This window comes from Dromiciops gliroides, chromosome 4 (genome assembly GCF_019393635.1).
Source record: "Dromiciops gliroides isolate mDroGli1 chromosome 4, mDroGli1.pri, whole genome shotgun sequence".
Lineage (NCBI taxonomy): Eukaryota > Metazoa > Chordata > Mammalia > Microbiotheria > Microbiotheriidae > Dromiciops > Dromiciops gliroides.
The window spans coordinates 223,392,158-223,409,575 of NC_057864.1; the positions used below are offsets into that span (position 1 = coordinate 223,392,158).

At 38.4% G+C, this 17,418-nt stretch overlaps 1 protein-coding gene across 2 annotated transcripts in view; it reads right to left on the reverse strand.

Annotated features, from left to right (window-relative positions):
- The window catches only part of GAS7 (growth arrest specific 7), a 311,630-nt gene that overhangs the window by 61,453 nt on the left and 232,759 nt on the right, over positions 1-17,418 (reverse strand). For both annotated transcript variants that reach the window (XM_044001028.1, XM_044001029.1), the window contains exon 4: positions 2,228-2,313. In XM_044001028.1, coding sequence (XP_043856963.1) covers positions 2,228-2,313 — 86 coding nt within the window. The remainder of the gene's footprint in view (positions 1-2,227; positions 2,314-17,418) is intronic.

The following is a 17,418-nucleotide window of genomic DNA, read 5'->3' on the forward strand; positions in this document are numbered from 1 at the left end:
CTCCACAGGCTGAAGCTAATAATCATATCTGAAGGGAAAGGGATTCCCCACCTAACTTCTTGGAAGATGTTTATCTCCCACACAGCCCCTGTGAGAGGATCATTTTTCAGGTGCATTATAATGGGTATCCAGGTATAGGTTGGACTAGGTAGCCTTTGAGCCCTCTTCCAAGCTTTGTGCTCCTGTGTCTTATGATAGCTCAAGATCTATTACCCTACAAATATTGCTGAAGCTCCTCAGTAATTTTTCAGATCACTAACAGTCTCAAATGTTATCTGTGCCATTTATCCCTGTCAACTTGGCATTTCAGTAGAAGGGAAGGTTTTGATGTCATCTGAAGGTTTGCAGTTTTATCATGAACTCCATTCTCCTGGTCATTTATAAAACCATGCTAAATCATATTAATCCCTAGGGGACTTCACTGTATATTTTATATAGAGAAGTCTCAATAGACATATAATATTCTACCACCACAGCCCCTAATTAATGTAATAAATACAATTAGTAAATTAACTTAGAGTCAGGGGTGGGTTCAAGTCCTTGTTCTGTTACTTACTAGCTCTATGATCAATTTCCTCATAGTTTAAATTAGCTATAGCAACATTCGTACTACCTATTTCACTAGTCAAATGAGATAATATATGCAAAGTACTTTGTAAGCCTTAAAAACCATCAGAAATGTCAGCTAGTATGATTATACTTATTTTGACAGGTCCAGAATGAAAATGCATAACCACAGGACAGCTACTCTACAGTTAACAATAATTCACGACACCACTGACAATATGACCACATTGACAAAGCGATGCAAAATTTAATTAGGCCTTACTAAATTACCTAGTGGGCCTAGACTTAGACAAAATAGAGTTTTTCTTGTTTTTTACCCACTCCCCAGCCACCTGTACTTGGGTAATTTGCTATGAAATATAATACTTGTTGGGTATATTAGCTCTTATAGGAGTTAAAATAGATATTCATTGAGGTCTGTCCCTTCTCATTTTTGGCTTCCCTGGCTTTCTTCAAGTCCCAGATAAAATCTCATTTTCTATAGAAAGCCTTTCCTGATTCCCCTTAATTATAGTGCCATCTATCTGTTGATTATTTCAATTTCATCCTGTATGTTGTATGATTATATATTTACATATTATATATAATTATATTTATATCATATATAAATATATGTATATATAATGTTATATATTTACATGTTGTCTACCCTATTGAATTGTGAGCTTGTTGAGGTCAGGGACTGTCTTCTCCCTTTTCTTGTGTGTGTATCCCTATTGCTTAATATGATGCCAGGTCCATAGTAGGCATTTACAAAATGTTTATTGATCAGTATGGAACATAATCTTTTAGACCACTTCCAACTTTAAATTTATGATCCTGAATGAAACTGATGAAGAAGAGGAATCATGGAACAGTGAGAACAAGGATGGATTTGGATTCAGAGGACAGGGGGTTCAAAGTCCAGCTCTTATTTGTTCAACTTTAGGTGAGTCATTTAACTTCTTTGGACCTCAATTTATTTATTTAGAAAACAAAGGGGCTGGATTTCAAAGACTTCTTAAACTTTTCCCACTTGCAATCCATTTTCACCCATGAATTTTTTTTACATGATCCCAGGTATATAGGTATATAAAATAGGTATACATAACCTTTTATTGTTGTCAAATTTTGTACAACCCCCATATTCAGTTATGCAACCCACATGGAGTTGCCACCTACAGTTTAAGAAGCTTTGGATTGGATGACCTCTAACTTATCTTAAAGCTCTACATTTAGGAACCCATAAAAATAGTCTGGGGCGGGGGCAGCTAGGTGGTGCAGTAGATAAAGCACTGGCCCTGGATTCAGGAGGATCTGAGTTCAAATCCGGCCTCAGACACTTGACACTTACTAGCTCTGTGACCCTGGGTTAGTCACTTAACCCTCATTGCCCCATCCCCAGAAAAAAATTGTCTTGAAGGGGAAAACAAATCAAAAAAGGTTAGCCTGAGAGGTATATGACAGGTCACTGCCTTTCCTGATGGTGATGGTAGGGATTTGAGGACTGACGTGCAGATGCCCGAGTTGATTTTTTTTTTTGTAACCACTGGAAGACAGAATGACCTTGCTAAACCCCTACCTAGTCACTTGGGGCAACTGTCTGAATCCATCAGACTCTGCCTATATCATTCACAGCTCCTACCACCCAAATCCCAGTCTTGAAGCCCACATCCCTTACCTGGAAATCACCAGTGGGTTTTCGGAGACTCATGTGGACAGGCTCTGACTGATGCACTGGGGTCCCTGATGAGTGGTAGCCGTTCACTGTGAGGGACAGAGACATTAGTCTCTAATTGCACAGCATAACAAGAGGGCACACCCTCCCCATATCCCAATCCCTGGAGAAAGGTACCAGGATCTTTAGAAAATGGTCAGGACTATTGCCCAGGACCTCCACAGTGCTAAGCTCCACCTTCAACTGAAAAGACAATAGATCCTGGAAGTGGTCGCCTGTCTCCATCCTGCATCATCCTAGTACACCTACCTAGAACTCTCAAAGTGTTTTAACCTGAGTGAAGGAAGTAGTAGGTGCTTGCTTAGGAGTGAGAATATAGAACACCATAAGGCTTTGGACACTTAAGGCTTTGGAGGTGACTTACTCAATGACAACTAAGAACCACACTTCCTCTACTGAATGATTCCTATAGGGTCAAGGATCCTCTGCCTCCCCCTCCCCCACAACCCCCTCAACTGCTCAACAGCTATGCCTTCATGCCTTGAGCTTCCCAGGAACCCTGCCTCAAAATCTCAGCAGATTCCTGAACCTGGTTCTTTCAAATTATAAGCCAAGTCCTGGAGACTGTTATACAGAATCCCAGAGTTGGATGGTCCAAAGGCCATCTAATGCAATGAATATCTTCACTGACAAATAGCCATTTAATCCCTGCTTGAAGATGTCCAATGAGGAGAAACTCACTACTCTCAAAGTATCCCATTCTACATTTGGATAGCTCTAATGGTTAGCAAGCTTCTTCTCTAACATCAAGACAACCTGCCTCTCTGCAACTTTTACCCAGTACTTCTTGTCCTGCCCTCTAGGGTCAAGTGGAATAAGTCTAATCCATGTTCCCTGTGACAACTTTCAAAAATAGCTGTTATGTACCTCTTGCTTTCTCTTCTCCTGCTTAAACAACCACATATCCTTGGACCAATCTTCATTCATGACAAGGAGTTTGACCATTCAGATCATATTTCTTTCCCTGCTCTTCAACTTATCAATGCTTTTACTAAAATCTGGAACTCAAAAATGAATACAATATTCCTGATGTGGTCTAAAAACTATGACTATTACCTCTCTTGTCCTAGAAACTCTCAATTAACCCCCCCCCTCCCCGGTTTTCAAACTATTTGTCTATATCTCCTTTGGCATGTGTTTCTGAAACTGATTTTTTTGAAAACAAGTTTCTAGATTTTTGTTGTTGTTGCTCAGTTGTTTCCAGTTGTGCCCAACCCTTTGTGATCCCATTTGAGATTTTTTTTTTGGCAAAGATACTGGAATGGTTTACCATTTCATTCTCCAGTTCAATTTACAAATGAGGAAACTGAGGCAAACTGGATTAAGTGATTTGCCCAGGGTCACATAGTTAGTAAGTGTCTGAGGCCAGATTTGAACTCACTACAGGCCTAGCATTGTATCCACTGTGCCACCTAGCCACCCCATGTATTTTATTAGAGATTCATAGTGTTTTTCTATTTTACTTTGTATATAGAACTATTTGGGGTTTGGGGTCCTTATTAAGTTCAGAATTTAAAAAAATAAAAAAAAACCCACCTCATGCCTTCTGTTAAATATAATTTTATAATATTTAACCTAATGCTTTAGCCAGTAGAGACTTTTTTTGGGGGCGCAGGTAATTCAGTCCAACTCTGATATGTGTACCATCTATCCACTTATCCAAGTCATTAATAAAGATAAATAGTAAATAAAGGATGGTGGTGTCCTAGTAAATGTTTAACAAATGACTCTCTAGGGAGAAAATGTGCACATAAAAATTTTAAAATTTAATCGGCATTATCAACATTTTCTTAATTCTAGACAATCAACAAAACTACAAATCAAGCCCTCATTTGTAACACTTGCCAATTTCTGAGGCCCAAATGCTCACCCTGAAAATTTCACAATTGGTTCCAGCTTGTGCTGGCTCCAGCACAACCTTGGTAACGGGGCTGAGCACAGATTTTTGGGGCTTTCCATCAGAAATGCCTTTCCATGAAGCCATTGAGGCAGTGATGACTCCTTTTTTGGTCCATCAATTCAAACATTTCTGAATCTAGCCTCTGCCTTGCCAAGATATTCACAAAAAACTGACTAAGTCAAATGCTTTGCTAAATCTAGGCTACATCAATAGCATCCCCTACCTTGGCCCCTCATCTAATTATCTACAACCCTTTCCAAAAAGGAAATGAGGATAGTATGGTATGAACTATTAAGCCATCCTGGCTTTTTGTGATCATTATTTTTTTTCCTAGATATACACTACATAGGTAGCTCTTCAATGATATCCCTTGAACAAGGGGTTCTTAATCTATTTTGTATTAGGACTCCTTTTAAGCATTCTTGTGAAGCCTACCCACCTCTTCTCAGAGTAATGTTTTTTAATTAGATAGTATAAAATACATGAGATTGCAAAGGAAAACAATTATATTGAAATAGCTATTAAATTTTTTTAAAAAATCAATGGACTTCAGGTTAAAAATGTTTAATCCCTCTAATTCATCTTCCAGAAATTATGTCAAGTTCATTGGAATATAGTTTATGGAATCCTGTCTTCCTTGAAAATAAAGACAGCATTTGCTCTTCTTCCATTTGGTACCTTTCCAACTTTCAGTGCTCTTTCAATGGTGACTGAAAATAGTCCAGTAATCAAATCTTCCAGTTTCTTTCAGTACATAAAGTTATAACTCATTCGGGCACAGTGATCTAAACTCATTAAGGACAACTAGATTCTCTTTTACTGCATTCCTACTAATCCATTTGTGTTCTGTCCTTTCCAGTTGAAAGATCTGAGGACATAAAGATAAATGCAACATTCTACTCTCAAAGAGTTTATAATCTATTAGAGAACAGGGGTGAGGAACATAAGTATACAAATGAATTTAACAAAGGGAACATGTCCCAAAGCAACACAAAAATTTGTGGAAGAAGAGAACATTTGGTATCAGGGTAGGCTTTGATAAGGAGAGGAGGTACTGATCTGAATTGGGTCCTGAAAGAAGGGACTTTAGCAAATTACCATCATCATCCTTATTATTCTTATTTACAGGGAGGGAGGAAGATGGTGGTAGGTTGATAAAAAAGGAAGTTTATTCCAGGCATGGGAGATGACATGTGAATGTTTGGAGACAGAACAGAGGATGACCTAACATCTGGTTAGGGTGTGATACAGAGTATACAGAGTAAGGGAAAGGACTAATATCTGATAAGTCCTGGAACATAGGTTAGAGGCAGATTGTGTGTGTGTGTGTGTGTGTGTGTATGCGTGTTTGTGTGTGTGAGTATAGGGGTGGTTTGGAGGGGGGGGGACATTAAATTCTATTCAGAAGTCTCTACTTTTTTTATTAGGCAAAGGAAAGTTCCTATGGGCTTTTGAGTAAATAAGTGACATGATCATAATGCTGTGTATAGATATTACTCAGGCAGGACTGTGGAGAATGAATTGGAAAGTGGATAGATTGGTGGCAGGAAGGCCAGTCACTCAGTCAGTCATGAGGCTATTCTAATGAAATAGAAAACAAGAGAGTACTTGAACAAGCATTACTTGCCATTACTTGCTAGATAGGAGAGTTATTATGAACATAGAAATGAGTTGCAGCTAAATTGTTAATGCATTTGTTTGTTTGATTAGTGATGAAATTCCCCTGCAGTACTTAGTATGCTGCACACGGTGAAATTGTTGGATTCTGCCCAGGTTAGATCATATTATATTCAATTTGGTTTTATTCTGGGAGCTACACCTTAGGAAAAAACATTGGTAAACTAGAGAGCACCCAGAAAGGATTATAATAACATCACAGAGTTAGAGCCAGAAGGCCATTTAACCCAATCTCTCATTTTCCAGATGAGACCCAGAGGTCACATAATTCATAAGCAGAGCTGCCTCCTCTGACTCCAAACCCATATTTTTTTTCACTATACAGGCACCCCTGTACACAGGCTGCTGGGATGATTAAGACTATGTCATAAGCAGATCAGTCAAAGGAACTGGAAATGTTTAGCCTACAGAAAACTTGGCAGAAAGAGAGAAGACACAATAGCAGTTTTAATTATGTGAAGGGTTGTCATATTGAAGAGGGTTTAAACTTTTCATTTGGCTCCAGAGGGTAGAACCAGAAGCAATGGGAAGAATCTGCAAAGAAGCAAATTAAGGCTTGATGTCAGACAAATTTCCTAACAATTAGAGGTACCCAAAGGGGGAATGAGCTGCCTCTCAGGAGATAAATAGAACCAACATTGCAGGTCACGTGTTGGGAATGTTTTTGAAAGGCTTCTTTTTAAGTATTACATGAACTAGTTGCACCTGAATCCTCTCTTCTAAGTCTAAGATTTTGTCGGATGCTCATAAGTTAACTATCTTTAGCTCTGGTCTTCTAGGAGCTCAGCACCTCACTTCCTGAAAACGAATATTTGATTCCTTAATCTATTTTCTTATGACAACTCGTAGGCCTGGTCTCTTGATATCACTTGGATAATTATTACTTTTCATATGAGCATAGGCCATCTGGTCCCAGCTCTCTCAGCTTAAGGAGGTTGAGACTTGTCAAAGGTTATGGAAATAGTAAGCAATTATAGTAATAATAATAATAATAATAGTAAACCTAAGTTCTCTGATTCCACTCTGCCTTTTATTGAGTAGGTCATTATTTCTCTATGTTTTTGAGGCAATAGGGGTTAAGTGACTTGCTCAGGGTCACACAGTAAGTGTCTGAGGCTACATTTAAACTCAATTCTTCCTTATTCTAGGGCTGGCTTTTTTCACTGTGCCACCTAGTTGTCCCACTTGTGTGTGCCTAAGGTTTTGGTCAAATGATGAAACTCTGGCTTATGGAGTGGGTACTGTTTCCAAGGTACCATGTTGCCTCCCATCCACAGCTGAAGAAATACTGTAAAGGGAATACAATTCTCTGTTCAACCTTTTGTCACAATGTAACGTCACACTGGCATCTATTTTTATTTTGCTGTAATAGAAATCTAATGGGCAAACAGTGAGGATTTTTGGTGCACCAGATTAAATCAATTTTCACTGACGAGTATCCTGAATGAGTGAGTATTCCCTGTTCTCTGATGGGGAAATCTGATCCTTCTTTCCAGAGCCATTGGAAAACAGGGAGAAAAAAAATCAGGGTTTCTGCACAAGTTTAAAAAAGCAACTTAATTTTTTTTTTTTTAGTGAGGCAATTGGGGTTAAGTGACTTGCCCAGGGTCACACAGCTAGTAAGTGTTAAGTGTCTGAGGCTGGATTTGAACTCAGGTACTCCTGACTCCAGGGCCGGTGCTCTATCCACTGCGCCACCTAGCTGCCCCAAAAGCAACTTAATTTACATTTGGCATGAGAAGAGTGGTCAGAGAGAAATGCAAAATGCTCAATTCACTTATTTTTCTTTGATCCTCATAACAACCCTGTCAGGTGCTATTATTATTTTACAAGTTCTAGACCATAAGTTAGAGCTGGAAAGGCCCTCAGAGATAATAAATTTCAATTTCTCCATTTTGCGGATGAGCAGAGGCACAAAAAAATTAAGTGACTTATCCAGCAGTACTCAGCTATTATGTATCTGAGACAAAATTTGAACTCAGATCTTTCTTGACTCCAATTCTACCACTTTATCCAGTATGCCACTTCACTACCTCTAGGATGAGAAGACTTGTACCATACAGATGAGATGCTTCCAGATAGGAATAGAACCCAATTAGTTGATTTTAAAGATGAAGTAGAGGATGTCCAGACCGACATTTTGATTAAATAAAAAGGAGAAATCCAGGGCAAAGAAAAATGGAGATAAAGGACAGAGAAAAGGACAAAGATGATGAATGGAAAGTCAGAAATAAGTCATCAAAAGGGAAGAGGGGTGAAGATGTATATAAAGAAATGAAAGAGAAGGCTTATATCTCCTACCCATCTATATCCCTATATCCCTTGATTTCCATGTTCTTTGATTGAACTCAAACTTCTGGTTTGAATGTCTCAGGCTCAAAACTCCCTAGTCTTGAAATAGCTTGGCTAAATTGGTTTCCATTTTACCCAAAGATCACCAGCTTCACATAACCCCATTTCCAAGCATGGGCTGATCCCATGGGCTGGGGCAGTGTTTCATCTTCCATCTTGTTTGGTCCAGAAAAATTTAGAGTGGGGCTTTTCCTTATTCTCTACAATCTTACTCCTCAATTCTTTGGCTTCTTCCCCATTTCTACTGGGGCTCTTCACTTTCTCTTTTTTCTTCCCATCATTTAATTCTTTTCCTGAGCCCATCCCAAGAATTGTTTCCACCACCAATATCCCCCTTCTATCCAACTAACTATCAAAAGTACCTCTGAGAATATAAACTTGGGTGATTTACCTATCTCTACTCTGCCCTTTTGTGGAGCTACGTATTAAAGGGAGGACCCTAGGGAAGGTGGTAGCAAGATGTAGTGGAAAGGGTACTGTTCTTGGAGTCTGAGGACCTGGGTTTGAAACCAGGCTCTGATACTTAGTAGTGGGATGGTGTTATGTAAGACTGGGTCTACATCTCCAAGAAATCAAAGAAAGGGGAAAAGCAAAAAATATTTATATTAGCTTTTTTTCACGGTAGCCAAAAATGGGGAATGAAAGGGGTATTCTATTGAGGAATGACTGACACTGTGGTTTGTGAATATATTGTAAAATTATTGTGCCATAAGAAATGATGAAATAAATGGATGATTTCAGACTTGACAGACATTTGTGAACTAATAGACAGGGAAGAGAGTAGAACTAGGAGAACAATGTATACAATAACAACATTATAGAGAAAAGCCACTTTGAAAAACTTAAGAACTCTGATCAACACAATGGCAAATCATGCATCCAAAGGAAAGAAGCTAAAACACACCACTCACCTTCTGATAAAATTAAAATGAGTTGCATCCAAATCCTGCCCTAGTTACTAGATACTAAGAAAGCTGTGCAACCCTGGGAAAGTTATTTAAATTCTCTCAACCTTAGTTTTCACAACTGTAAAATGGGCCAGGGGGCAGCTAGGTGGTACAGTGGATAAAGCACTGACCGGCCTTGGAATCAGGTGGACCCCAGTTCAAATCTGACCTCAGACACTTGATATTTACTAGCTGTGTGACCCTAGGTAAGTCACTTAACCCTCATTTCCCCGCAAAACCAAAACCAAAACAAAAAAAAAATGGGCCAGTAAAAACATCTACCTCACAACATAGGACCAAATTAGTTAATATGTGCAAAGTATTTCACGAACCATAAAGTGCTAAATAAATTCTAGCTATTATTATATAACAGAAATACTACTACTACCACTACTACTTGTACTGCCTACCTCACAAGTTGTAAGGAAAAGACTATAATTCTTAATGAAGTATATAATTAATAGCACCATGTTACTCTTTCAGCTAGACAGGGGACGTGGGAATATCCCCATGAACACCTAATCTGAGAAAACTTAGACGTGACCAGAGGTTCCTCACCTTTTATTGTCACCCTGCACATCTAGCAGTGACTAAGTCTGATCTCCTTCATCTTTTTCCTCTCTTAGGTGTGTGCATTTGTTTGTAGTGTTAGGTTTTTCCACAGTGGAGGGCCACCTGGAAGTGGCCTGACAATGTCAGGAGATGGGTGTTCTTAGACTCTATCAGTCAATCAATAGTCAATAAGCATTTATTAAACTCCTATTATGGTCTAGGAATTAGGTATATGAAGCCCTCTAGAACTTGTACTCGGATCTCTCATCTACATAGATAGGTATATCCAAAATGAATATTCATACTGCATATACGCACAATCGCTATACAGTATATGTACAGGGAGGGGGAGGAAGGGAGTGTGGGAAGCAGTAGAAGGGGTGTCTGGTGGCTGTTAGATCAAACTGGGCATTACCTCTATGCAGGAGGGTCTGGCTGAAACAGAGTAGGAAGACCTTTACTTCCTCTCCTCTGAGCTCAGTAATAGACATTTCCTAACAAAGGACGAGAATCAATGTGGAAAATAATTAATCTGTTTCTCTACTTAGGGTTCCTCAGTGAGTACAAAATGTCTCCTGAAGCTAAAGATGACAGAATACTGCGCCATCATGTGCACACACAATCAACCATCCTATCTCTCCTTTACTCGCTGCCCATCTCCACCTTACAATCAGAACTGAGAATCGACATAGCACCTGATACCAACACGTCTCTATGATGTAGACACAGTCTTACCTGTCCAAGCAGGATTCAGGACAAAACTGTGAGGACAGTGGCGCTCCCTCTTTTTAGTCTCCTCTTGACACCCAGGGCTTAGAACTTTTTCCTATGGCTATGGCCTTAGAAATGTAGCCACTTTCCCATCTCCCACACCTCTATTCAGTTACCAATATTTTCCATGGGCCATGGGAACAATGAAAACTACTTTATTACAAGCATGAACATTTATCATGGTACAAACTATATACAAGGAACAAAAAGTACAAAATTAAGCTTCACTCGGCTCAAAGAGTAGTTTCACATAGAGATCTTTCTGTTCTGGATGCCTCTGTCCAGTTATCCAAGTCCAGCCTGTTCCTGGCTCAAGTGTTTCTTCCTTGGCTATCTGAGGAGTTTGTACAGACAGTCCCTAAATTATGAGTGGGGTTTGTTCCCAAAGTTTAGTGGTGGGTTGTATGGGACACCAAAATAATTTCCACATATAAATAATGTTATAAATGAGGAATGTTATCAGGTACTCCTAAAGAAGTTATTTTTACTCACAATATACCTGAAGTATAGTTCTAACATACTATAACACATGGTAAAGAATATACTAGTTCAGATTTCTATAGGACTTGACACTTTATAATCAAATTAGATACATAGTGCAAGCATTATTATCTGTTTTATGGATGAAGAGAAAGGCTAAATGACTAGCAAATCCAAGGAAATGTCAAAACTAGACTTCAGAGTCTGATCTGAATCTAAGTACAGTGGTCTTTCCATAATACCATGTTGTCTATGTTTATATATGCATAGGATACAATATTTCAATTATCCCTTAGTCTACATTGTAGCTAAGATAGTTGTAAAATGAGGATAATCTTATTGAATTGTATATCTTACAAAATGGTTATGAAGAAAGCTTTTCATGATCCTAAAAACACCATATAAATGTGAATTATCATTATTATTGATACTGAAGCACTTTTTGTAATTTTTGTTTATTTTGTTTTGGGACAAACAATGAGGGTCACACATCTAGTAAGGGTCTAGTCTCTGAGGAGAGATTTGAACTCAGGTCCTCCTGAATCCAGGGCCAGTGCTTTATCCACTGTTGTGCCACCTAGCTGCCCCCAACTTTTTATAATATTGCTTCATTCTGAGTTCCAACTTAGGTCCTGAGAAATATAACCATTTTACCAACTAGGTGGTGTAGTAGTTGTTGTTTGTCCTTCATTTTCTTTTCTTTTATTTCTTTTTTTTTTTTTTTTGGTGAGGCAGTTGGGGTTAAGTGACTTGCCCAGAGTCACACAGCTGGTAAGTATCTGAGGTAAGATTTGGACTCAGATAATCCCAACCTCAGGGCCAGTGCTTTATTTACTATGCTCCCTAGGTGTCTCCCCACCCCAAGGTGGTGTAGGAGATAGTGTAGGGGTCCTAGAGTCAGAAAAACCTGAATTCAAAGGCAACCTCTGTCACTTACTAACTATGTGACCCTGGGCAAGTGATTTAGTCTGTGTCTGCTTCAGTTTTCTCAACTGAAAAATGAGGATAATAGTGGCACCTATCTCTGAGGGATGTTTTGAGGATTGAATGAGATAACATTTGTAAAGTGCTTAGCCTAACACATAGTAGGCACTTAATGAATGCTCCCTCCCTCCCCTTGTTTCTTTTTTTCCATTAAACACACTCTATAAATTAAGTAATAGAAATATGAGTTTATATTTGTGTATTCACTAAATTCATTTCTATTCCCAATGACCAAATCATTAGTTGATCTCACAATTTCTAGCCTCCTGGTCTTATGGCATACAGTCTATAAGTTGGGAAGCAGATAGGTAGCACAGTGAATAGAATATTGGACTTGAAATGAGGAAGATTTGCGTTCCAATTAGATACATAGTGCAAGCATTATTACCTGGTCTTAGACACCTACTAGCTATGTGACTCTGGGCAAGTCACTTAACCTCTATCTCAGGTTCCTCATTTGTAGAATAAAGAAAATAATAGCACCTACCTTCTAGAGTTGTCGTGAGGATAAAATGAGATGGTATTTGTAAAATATTGCACAAACCTTAAAATACTATATAAATTTTAGCTATCATCATCTTTACATGTTGCTTTCCCTGATAGGATATCAACTTCTTGGAGGCAAAGCCAGTTTTGTTTTTGCCTTTGTATTCTTAGTGCCTAGTTGTACTGTAGGAACTTGAGGATTGATTGAATGTTAATATGTAACCTTACAAGGATTTCCTTATACTGTAGCCTGCTTCTGGTACTCTGATCTTCCAAGAAGCTTTTTGTGTGCCACATGATCATGCAGGAAAACTATGTAAAATATTAGATCTGGAAGGGTCCTTAGAGATCACCTACTCCAACTCTCTCATAGATAAAGAAATTGAGTTCTAGAGAGAGGAAGTGAATTACCCAAGGTCACATAGCTTAGGCTATGGCAGATGTGGAATTAGAATGTAGGTCTTTCTATTCTCAGTTATGCCATGAGATGCTGTGGTGAGCTTGTGGTAAGCTCTGGGATGAGGATGGGGGTGGGAGGAGGAGGACTGGAAGTATTCTGAGAAACAGATTTCCCATCTGTCTGTCTGTCTATGTATGTATGTATGTAGGTACATATGTATATACATACTTATGTGTGTGTATGTATGTCTGTGTGATCCTTTGTAAGTCAACAATTCCTGCTTTCTTTTTCGTGCTTTATCCTTTTTTCATTTTACCCTCACCCAAATAGAGCATTCCCACTTCGCTTCTCTGGACAGAAGAACACACTCCTAGACTGGCTTGAGCTATATCCTCTGATTTCTGAAAGACAAATCTTTCCTTATCCATTATTTACTATTAATTCATTCCTCTTTTTCCTTACTGCAGACACTAGTGGTCACTCTGTTAGGCTTATGTCTGATGAAACGGATTTTAAGAGGGTGCAGTACATAAAAATTCTGCACTTGGAAATGTAGTTATGAAACACATGAATGTCATATGATCATGCCTCCAGTTAGAGAACAAAAATTCTCTAATGATGGAGTAGGGGTTGAATTCTGAGCCCTGGAATAGGAGAGACCACTCTCTCCAGGGTAGCTCCCAGAGTTCTACCATACCCTCATGCCCAGAACAACAGCATGTAAGGAAATGCAACAACAGGATAAACACAAGTGTTCTTTGAGAAATAAGGTAAGACCATTCAGATGGAGTATTTATCAAAATGAAAGGATGTGATTATGAATTAACAATCCCCCTGAAGTCAGGGGTCAGATATAAGGACAGCTGGTTCTTTGTATCTGTTTTTAATTAATATGATTTTCTTTCTTTCTTTCTTTCTTTCTTTCTTTCTTTCTTTCTTTCATTTTCTTTCTTTCTTTCTTTCTTTCTTTCTTTCTTTCTTTCTTTCTTTCTTTCTTTCTTTCTTTCTTTCTTTCTTTCTTTCTTTCTTTCTTTCTTTCTTTCTTTCTTTCTTTCTTTCTTTCTTTCTTTCTTTCTTTGCAGGGCAGTGAGGGTTAAGTGATTTTCCCAGGGTTACACGGCTAGTAAGTGCCAAGTGTCTGAAGCTGGATTTGAACTCAGGTACTCCTGAATCGAGGGCTGGTGCTTTATCCACTGTACCACCTAGCTGCCCCCAATTAATATGATTTTAAAAAATACCAAAAAGCAAACAACAAAAACAAAACACACACAGTCTTGTACCTGCTTGCTGTCCCTTTAGTTTTCACCTCTTGTGGTCTCTCTTGAAGGGTTTGGTTTGAGGAAGAGAACTGCAGATGTTCCTGCCACTGAGTAGGCTATGCTGCTGCATGGGTGAGAGAACCTAGCCATACCTCCCACACCTCTCTTTTCTCTTCTTCTCATGTGATCTCTTTTCTCCTTCTCCAGAGACCTTCCAAAAACACTTGCTTGATGCAGGGAAACCCACAGTCCAGTCCTAATCTCTCCTTGGGTGGGAAGCAATACAATTCTTTGGATCTTTGTGGACAGTTCAAGCTTTACTCAAGAGCTGTTAAAACTAATAATCTTGTGCCTCTCACATGAATGCCTCTTTCTTTAAGACTCAAAGCTCTATATCTGTCCTGGATACCCACAGGTATCTTGTTCACCCAACAATAATAAACTCTTAGCACTAATAAACTTTGGATCAGCCCATGCTGGACTCTGAGTCAAGAGAACTGGATTCTTTAGTACCTATGTAGAAAATGGGCATAAAATTTGTAAAACCTACCTCACAGACAGACTTGTGAGAAAAGCTCTTTGTAAATCTTAAAGTAGCAAGAAAATAGAAGCTAAAAATATCATTATGTCAAAGGTAAAACTAGAATCTTTACCCAGATTTCCTGAATCTTAAGATAAATACTAGTATAGCTAGAGCTCCATATGCCATCTTCTGAACCTTTAATTTTCCTTAAAAAAAAAAAAGCTTTTTGAAAGACCTTTCCCATGCTAATTAAGAGGTATGGAGTAAGGGAAACATTGTATAAACTGCAAAGGAAGACACTCAGGTAAGGGGAACCCTTATATAATGTTTTAATGTTTTCATTTAATGTGTTTTCATTTGATCCCCACAGCAACTGAGAGGTAGGTACTATTATTATCCCCATTCTACAGTTGAGAAAACTGAGGCAGAGAGGTTAGGTGATTTGTTCAGGGTCACACAGCTGGAAAGTTTCTAAAACAGGATTCAAAGACAGGTCTCCCCAACTCCAGCTCCAATATTCTATGCACTGTTCTACCTAGCTGCTTCTCTTTTTACTGTTTCTCTCTGTCTCTCTGTCTTTCTCTCTCTCTCTCTGTCTCTCTCTCTAAGGGGCAATGAGGGTTAAGTGACTTGCCCAGGGTCACACAGCTAATAAATAAGTGCCAAGTGTCTGAAGCAAGATTTGAACTCAGGTTCTCCTGAATCCATGGCTGGGTGCTTTATCCACCACGCCACCTAGCTGCCCCCTGTTATTCTGTCTCAAACATTAAATTCACAAACCAACCTATCAGTATGACATCTATACTAAGTTCTAATAGTGCTTCCTAGACTGGCAGCTCAGAAAGAAATAATCATTTTAGTGCAGTGTTTCTCAACTCAAACTCTATTGCAAATAAGAGAAAATACCTATATAAGCTACTGTCCCTTTAAGCTACAGCCTTTCACAGGGAACAGCTTATTATTGAGTAATGTCTGCTCATGCAGTTCAGGTGAATGGGGCATAGGTCTGCTTAGAAACCTAAGAAAAAGAATTATTCTAAATCAGTTACTGTGACTGAAACAGTTTTTCATTTTGCATGTGAAGCTATAGCATACTTGAGTGATATGGTCAAAAACTGTCCTATGATCATGAGACAAAGACAATTTATTTGATTATAGGAAGAAGAGAATTTGATTACTAATCATACACAGCATTGTTCTCAGAGAGGATATAGACTATTAACCTAGAAAGATAAAGAAAAAGGAAGAGTGAGAGGAAAAAAAGACAGATTTCATAAATGCACAATTTAATTTTCAAGTTAGAAGAGATGGACATTATAGTTGGTGCTGAGGTCCAAGTCTAGTTGAGAAGTAAAGCTTTTCCTTCAGCAGATTGGGCAAGTCACTTAACCCCAATTGCCTTGAAACATACAGGGCCTTCTCCAGTCATCCTGATATCTGTCTTGCCACTGGCCCCAAATGGCTCTGGAGGAAAGAGTGAGGTTGCTGACCTTGCACAGCCCAGCCCTGCCTCACTTAAATTCAATTCAGTGCAAGGCATGACCTCAGCTCCGATGTCATGGACCCCTTTGAGAATGAAGGACAAACAACAACAATAGGTTCGAAAGAGACATCATGGATCATCAAGGCTAGTATGGCTTAATTCAGCTTAGCAATAAAAACATTTGTTCCACATAGAAGCCATGTTCATTATGGAACTTTTGTGAATTGTTCCTGAGACAGAGAATTTATGGTTCTATGGTTGTAAGTTACCCCAAGTCCGTGGGTTTTTCTTCCACATGTTCTCCTTGCCAGGTTTCTATTAATGAGTGTCTACTTTTCCCTCACAAATATTGAAAGCATTGGTGGGAGAGTATGACCCAGGTTTATGCATGAATTGTAATGTAATGATTACATTACCATTTGACTTAACAAGTATCTTTTTTGTTATTATCTCTTTTGCCTTAATGCCAAGGAAATAGCTATATTTAGGATCTAAACATGTCATTAATATGAATAGGAGAAGTGAATTAGCCCACAGTAAGATTACCCCCTAGGAGAGTTTTAGTATAACCTGTGGTGGTAGACTTTCTTTGGGAATATCAACTGGTCAGTTTGAGGAGGATGAAGTGAATGAAACAGCCTTAAGAATAATTTTTTATTAAAAAATTTTTATATTCAGACCTTAACCAATAAGCTTTACCATAAACAGAAAAGGATTAGGAATGAAACTGTGAATCTCTTTTATGTAGAAAGCATTTTTCTTTTAAACTATTTCATAAATTCAACATGTAAATTTCAAAACAGTCCTGTGATTCTTTCTGGTGTTTTTTTTTTCTGGTTGGGGGGAAGGGGAATACTATCCTTATTCTCCTTCTCATCTTCTCCCTCACCCAAAACTAAAAAAGAAAAAAGAAAAACCAAATTCTCATAACAAAATTGCATAGTCAAAGCAAAAATAAATTTCTCTGTTGGCCACATCTAAATATGTATGTCATTCTGTTTCTTGAGTCCATCACCTCTCTGTCCAAAGATATGAATTATTTATCACTATCAATACTCTGAAATCATAATTGGCCATGCATTTAACAGTTAAGTCTTTCAAAGTTGTTTGCTTTTACACTGTTGTTGTTACTATATTAAAATGTTTTCTGGTTCTGCTTACTTCTCTGTCTCCAGTTCCTTTAAGTCTTCCCATGTTTCCTAGGAACTGCCCACCTTTTATCATTTCTTACAGTATAATAGTATTCAATGGCATTCATATGCCATAATAGTTTCAGCCATTCCTCAACTGATAGAAACTTTTTGTCTTTTGCTAATATCA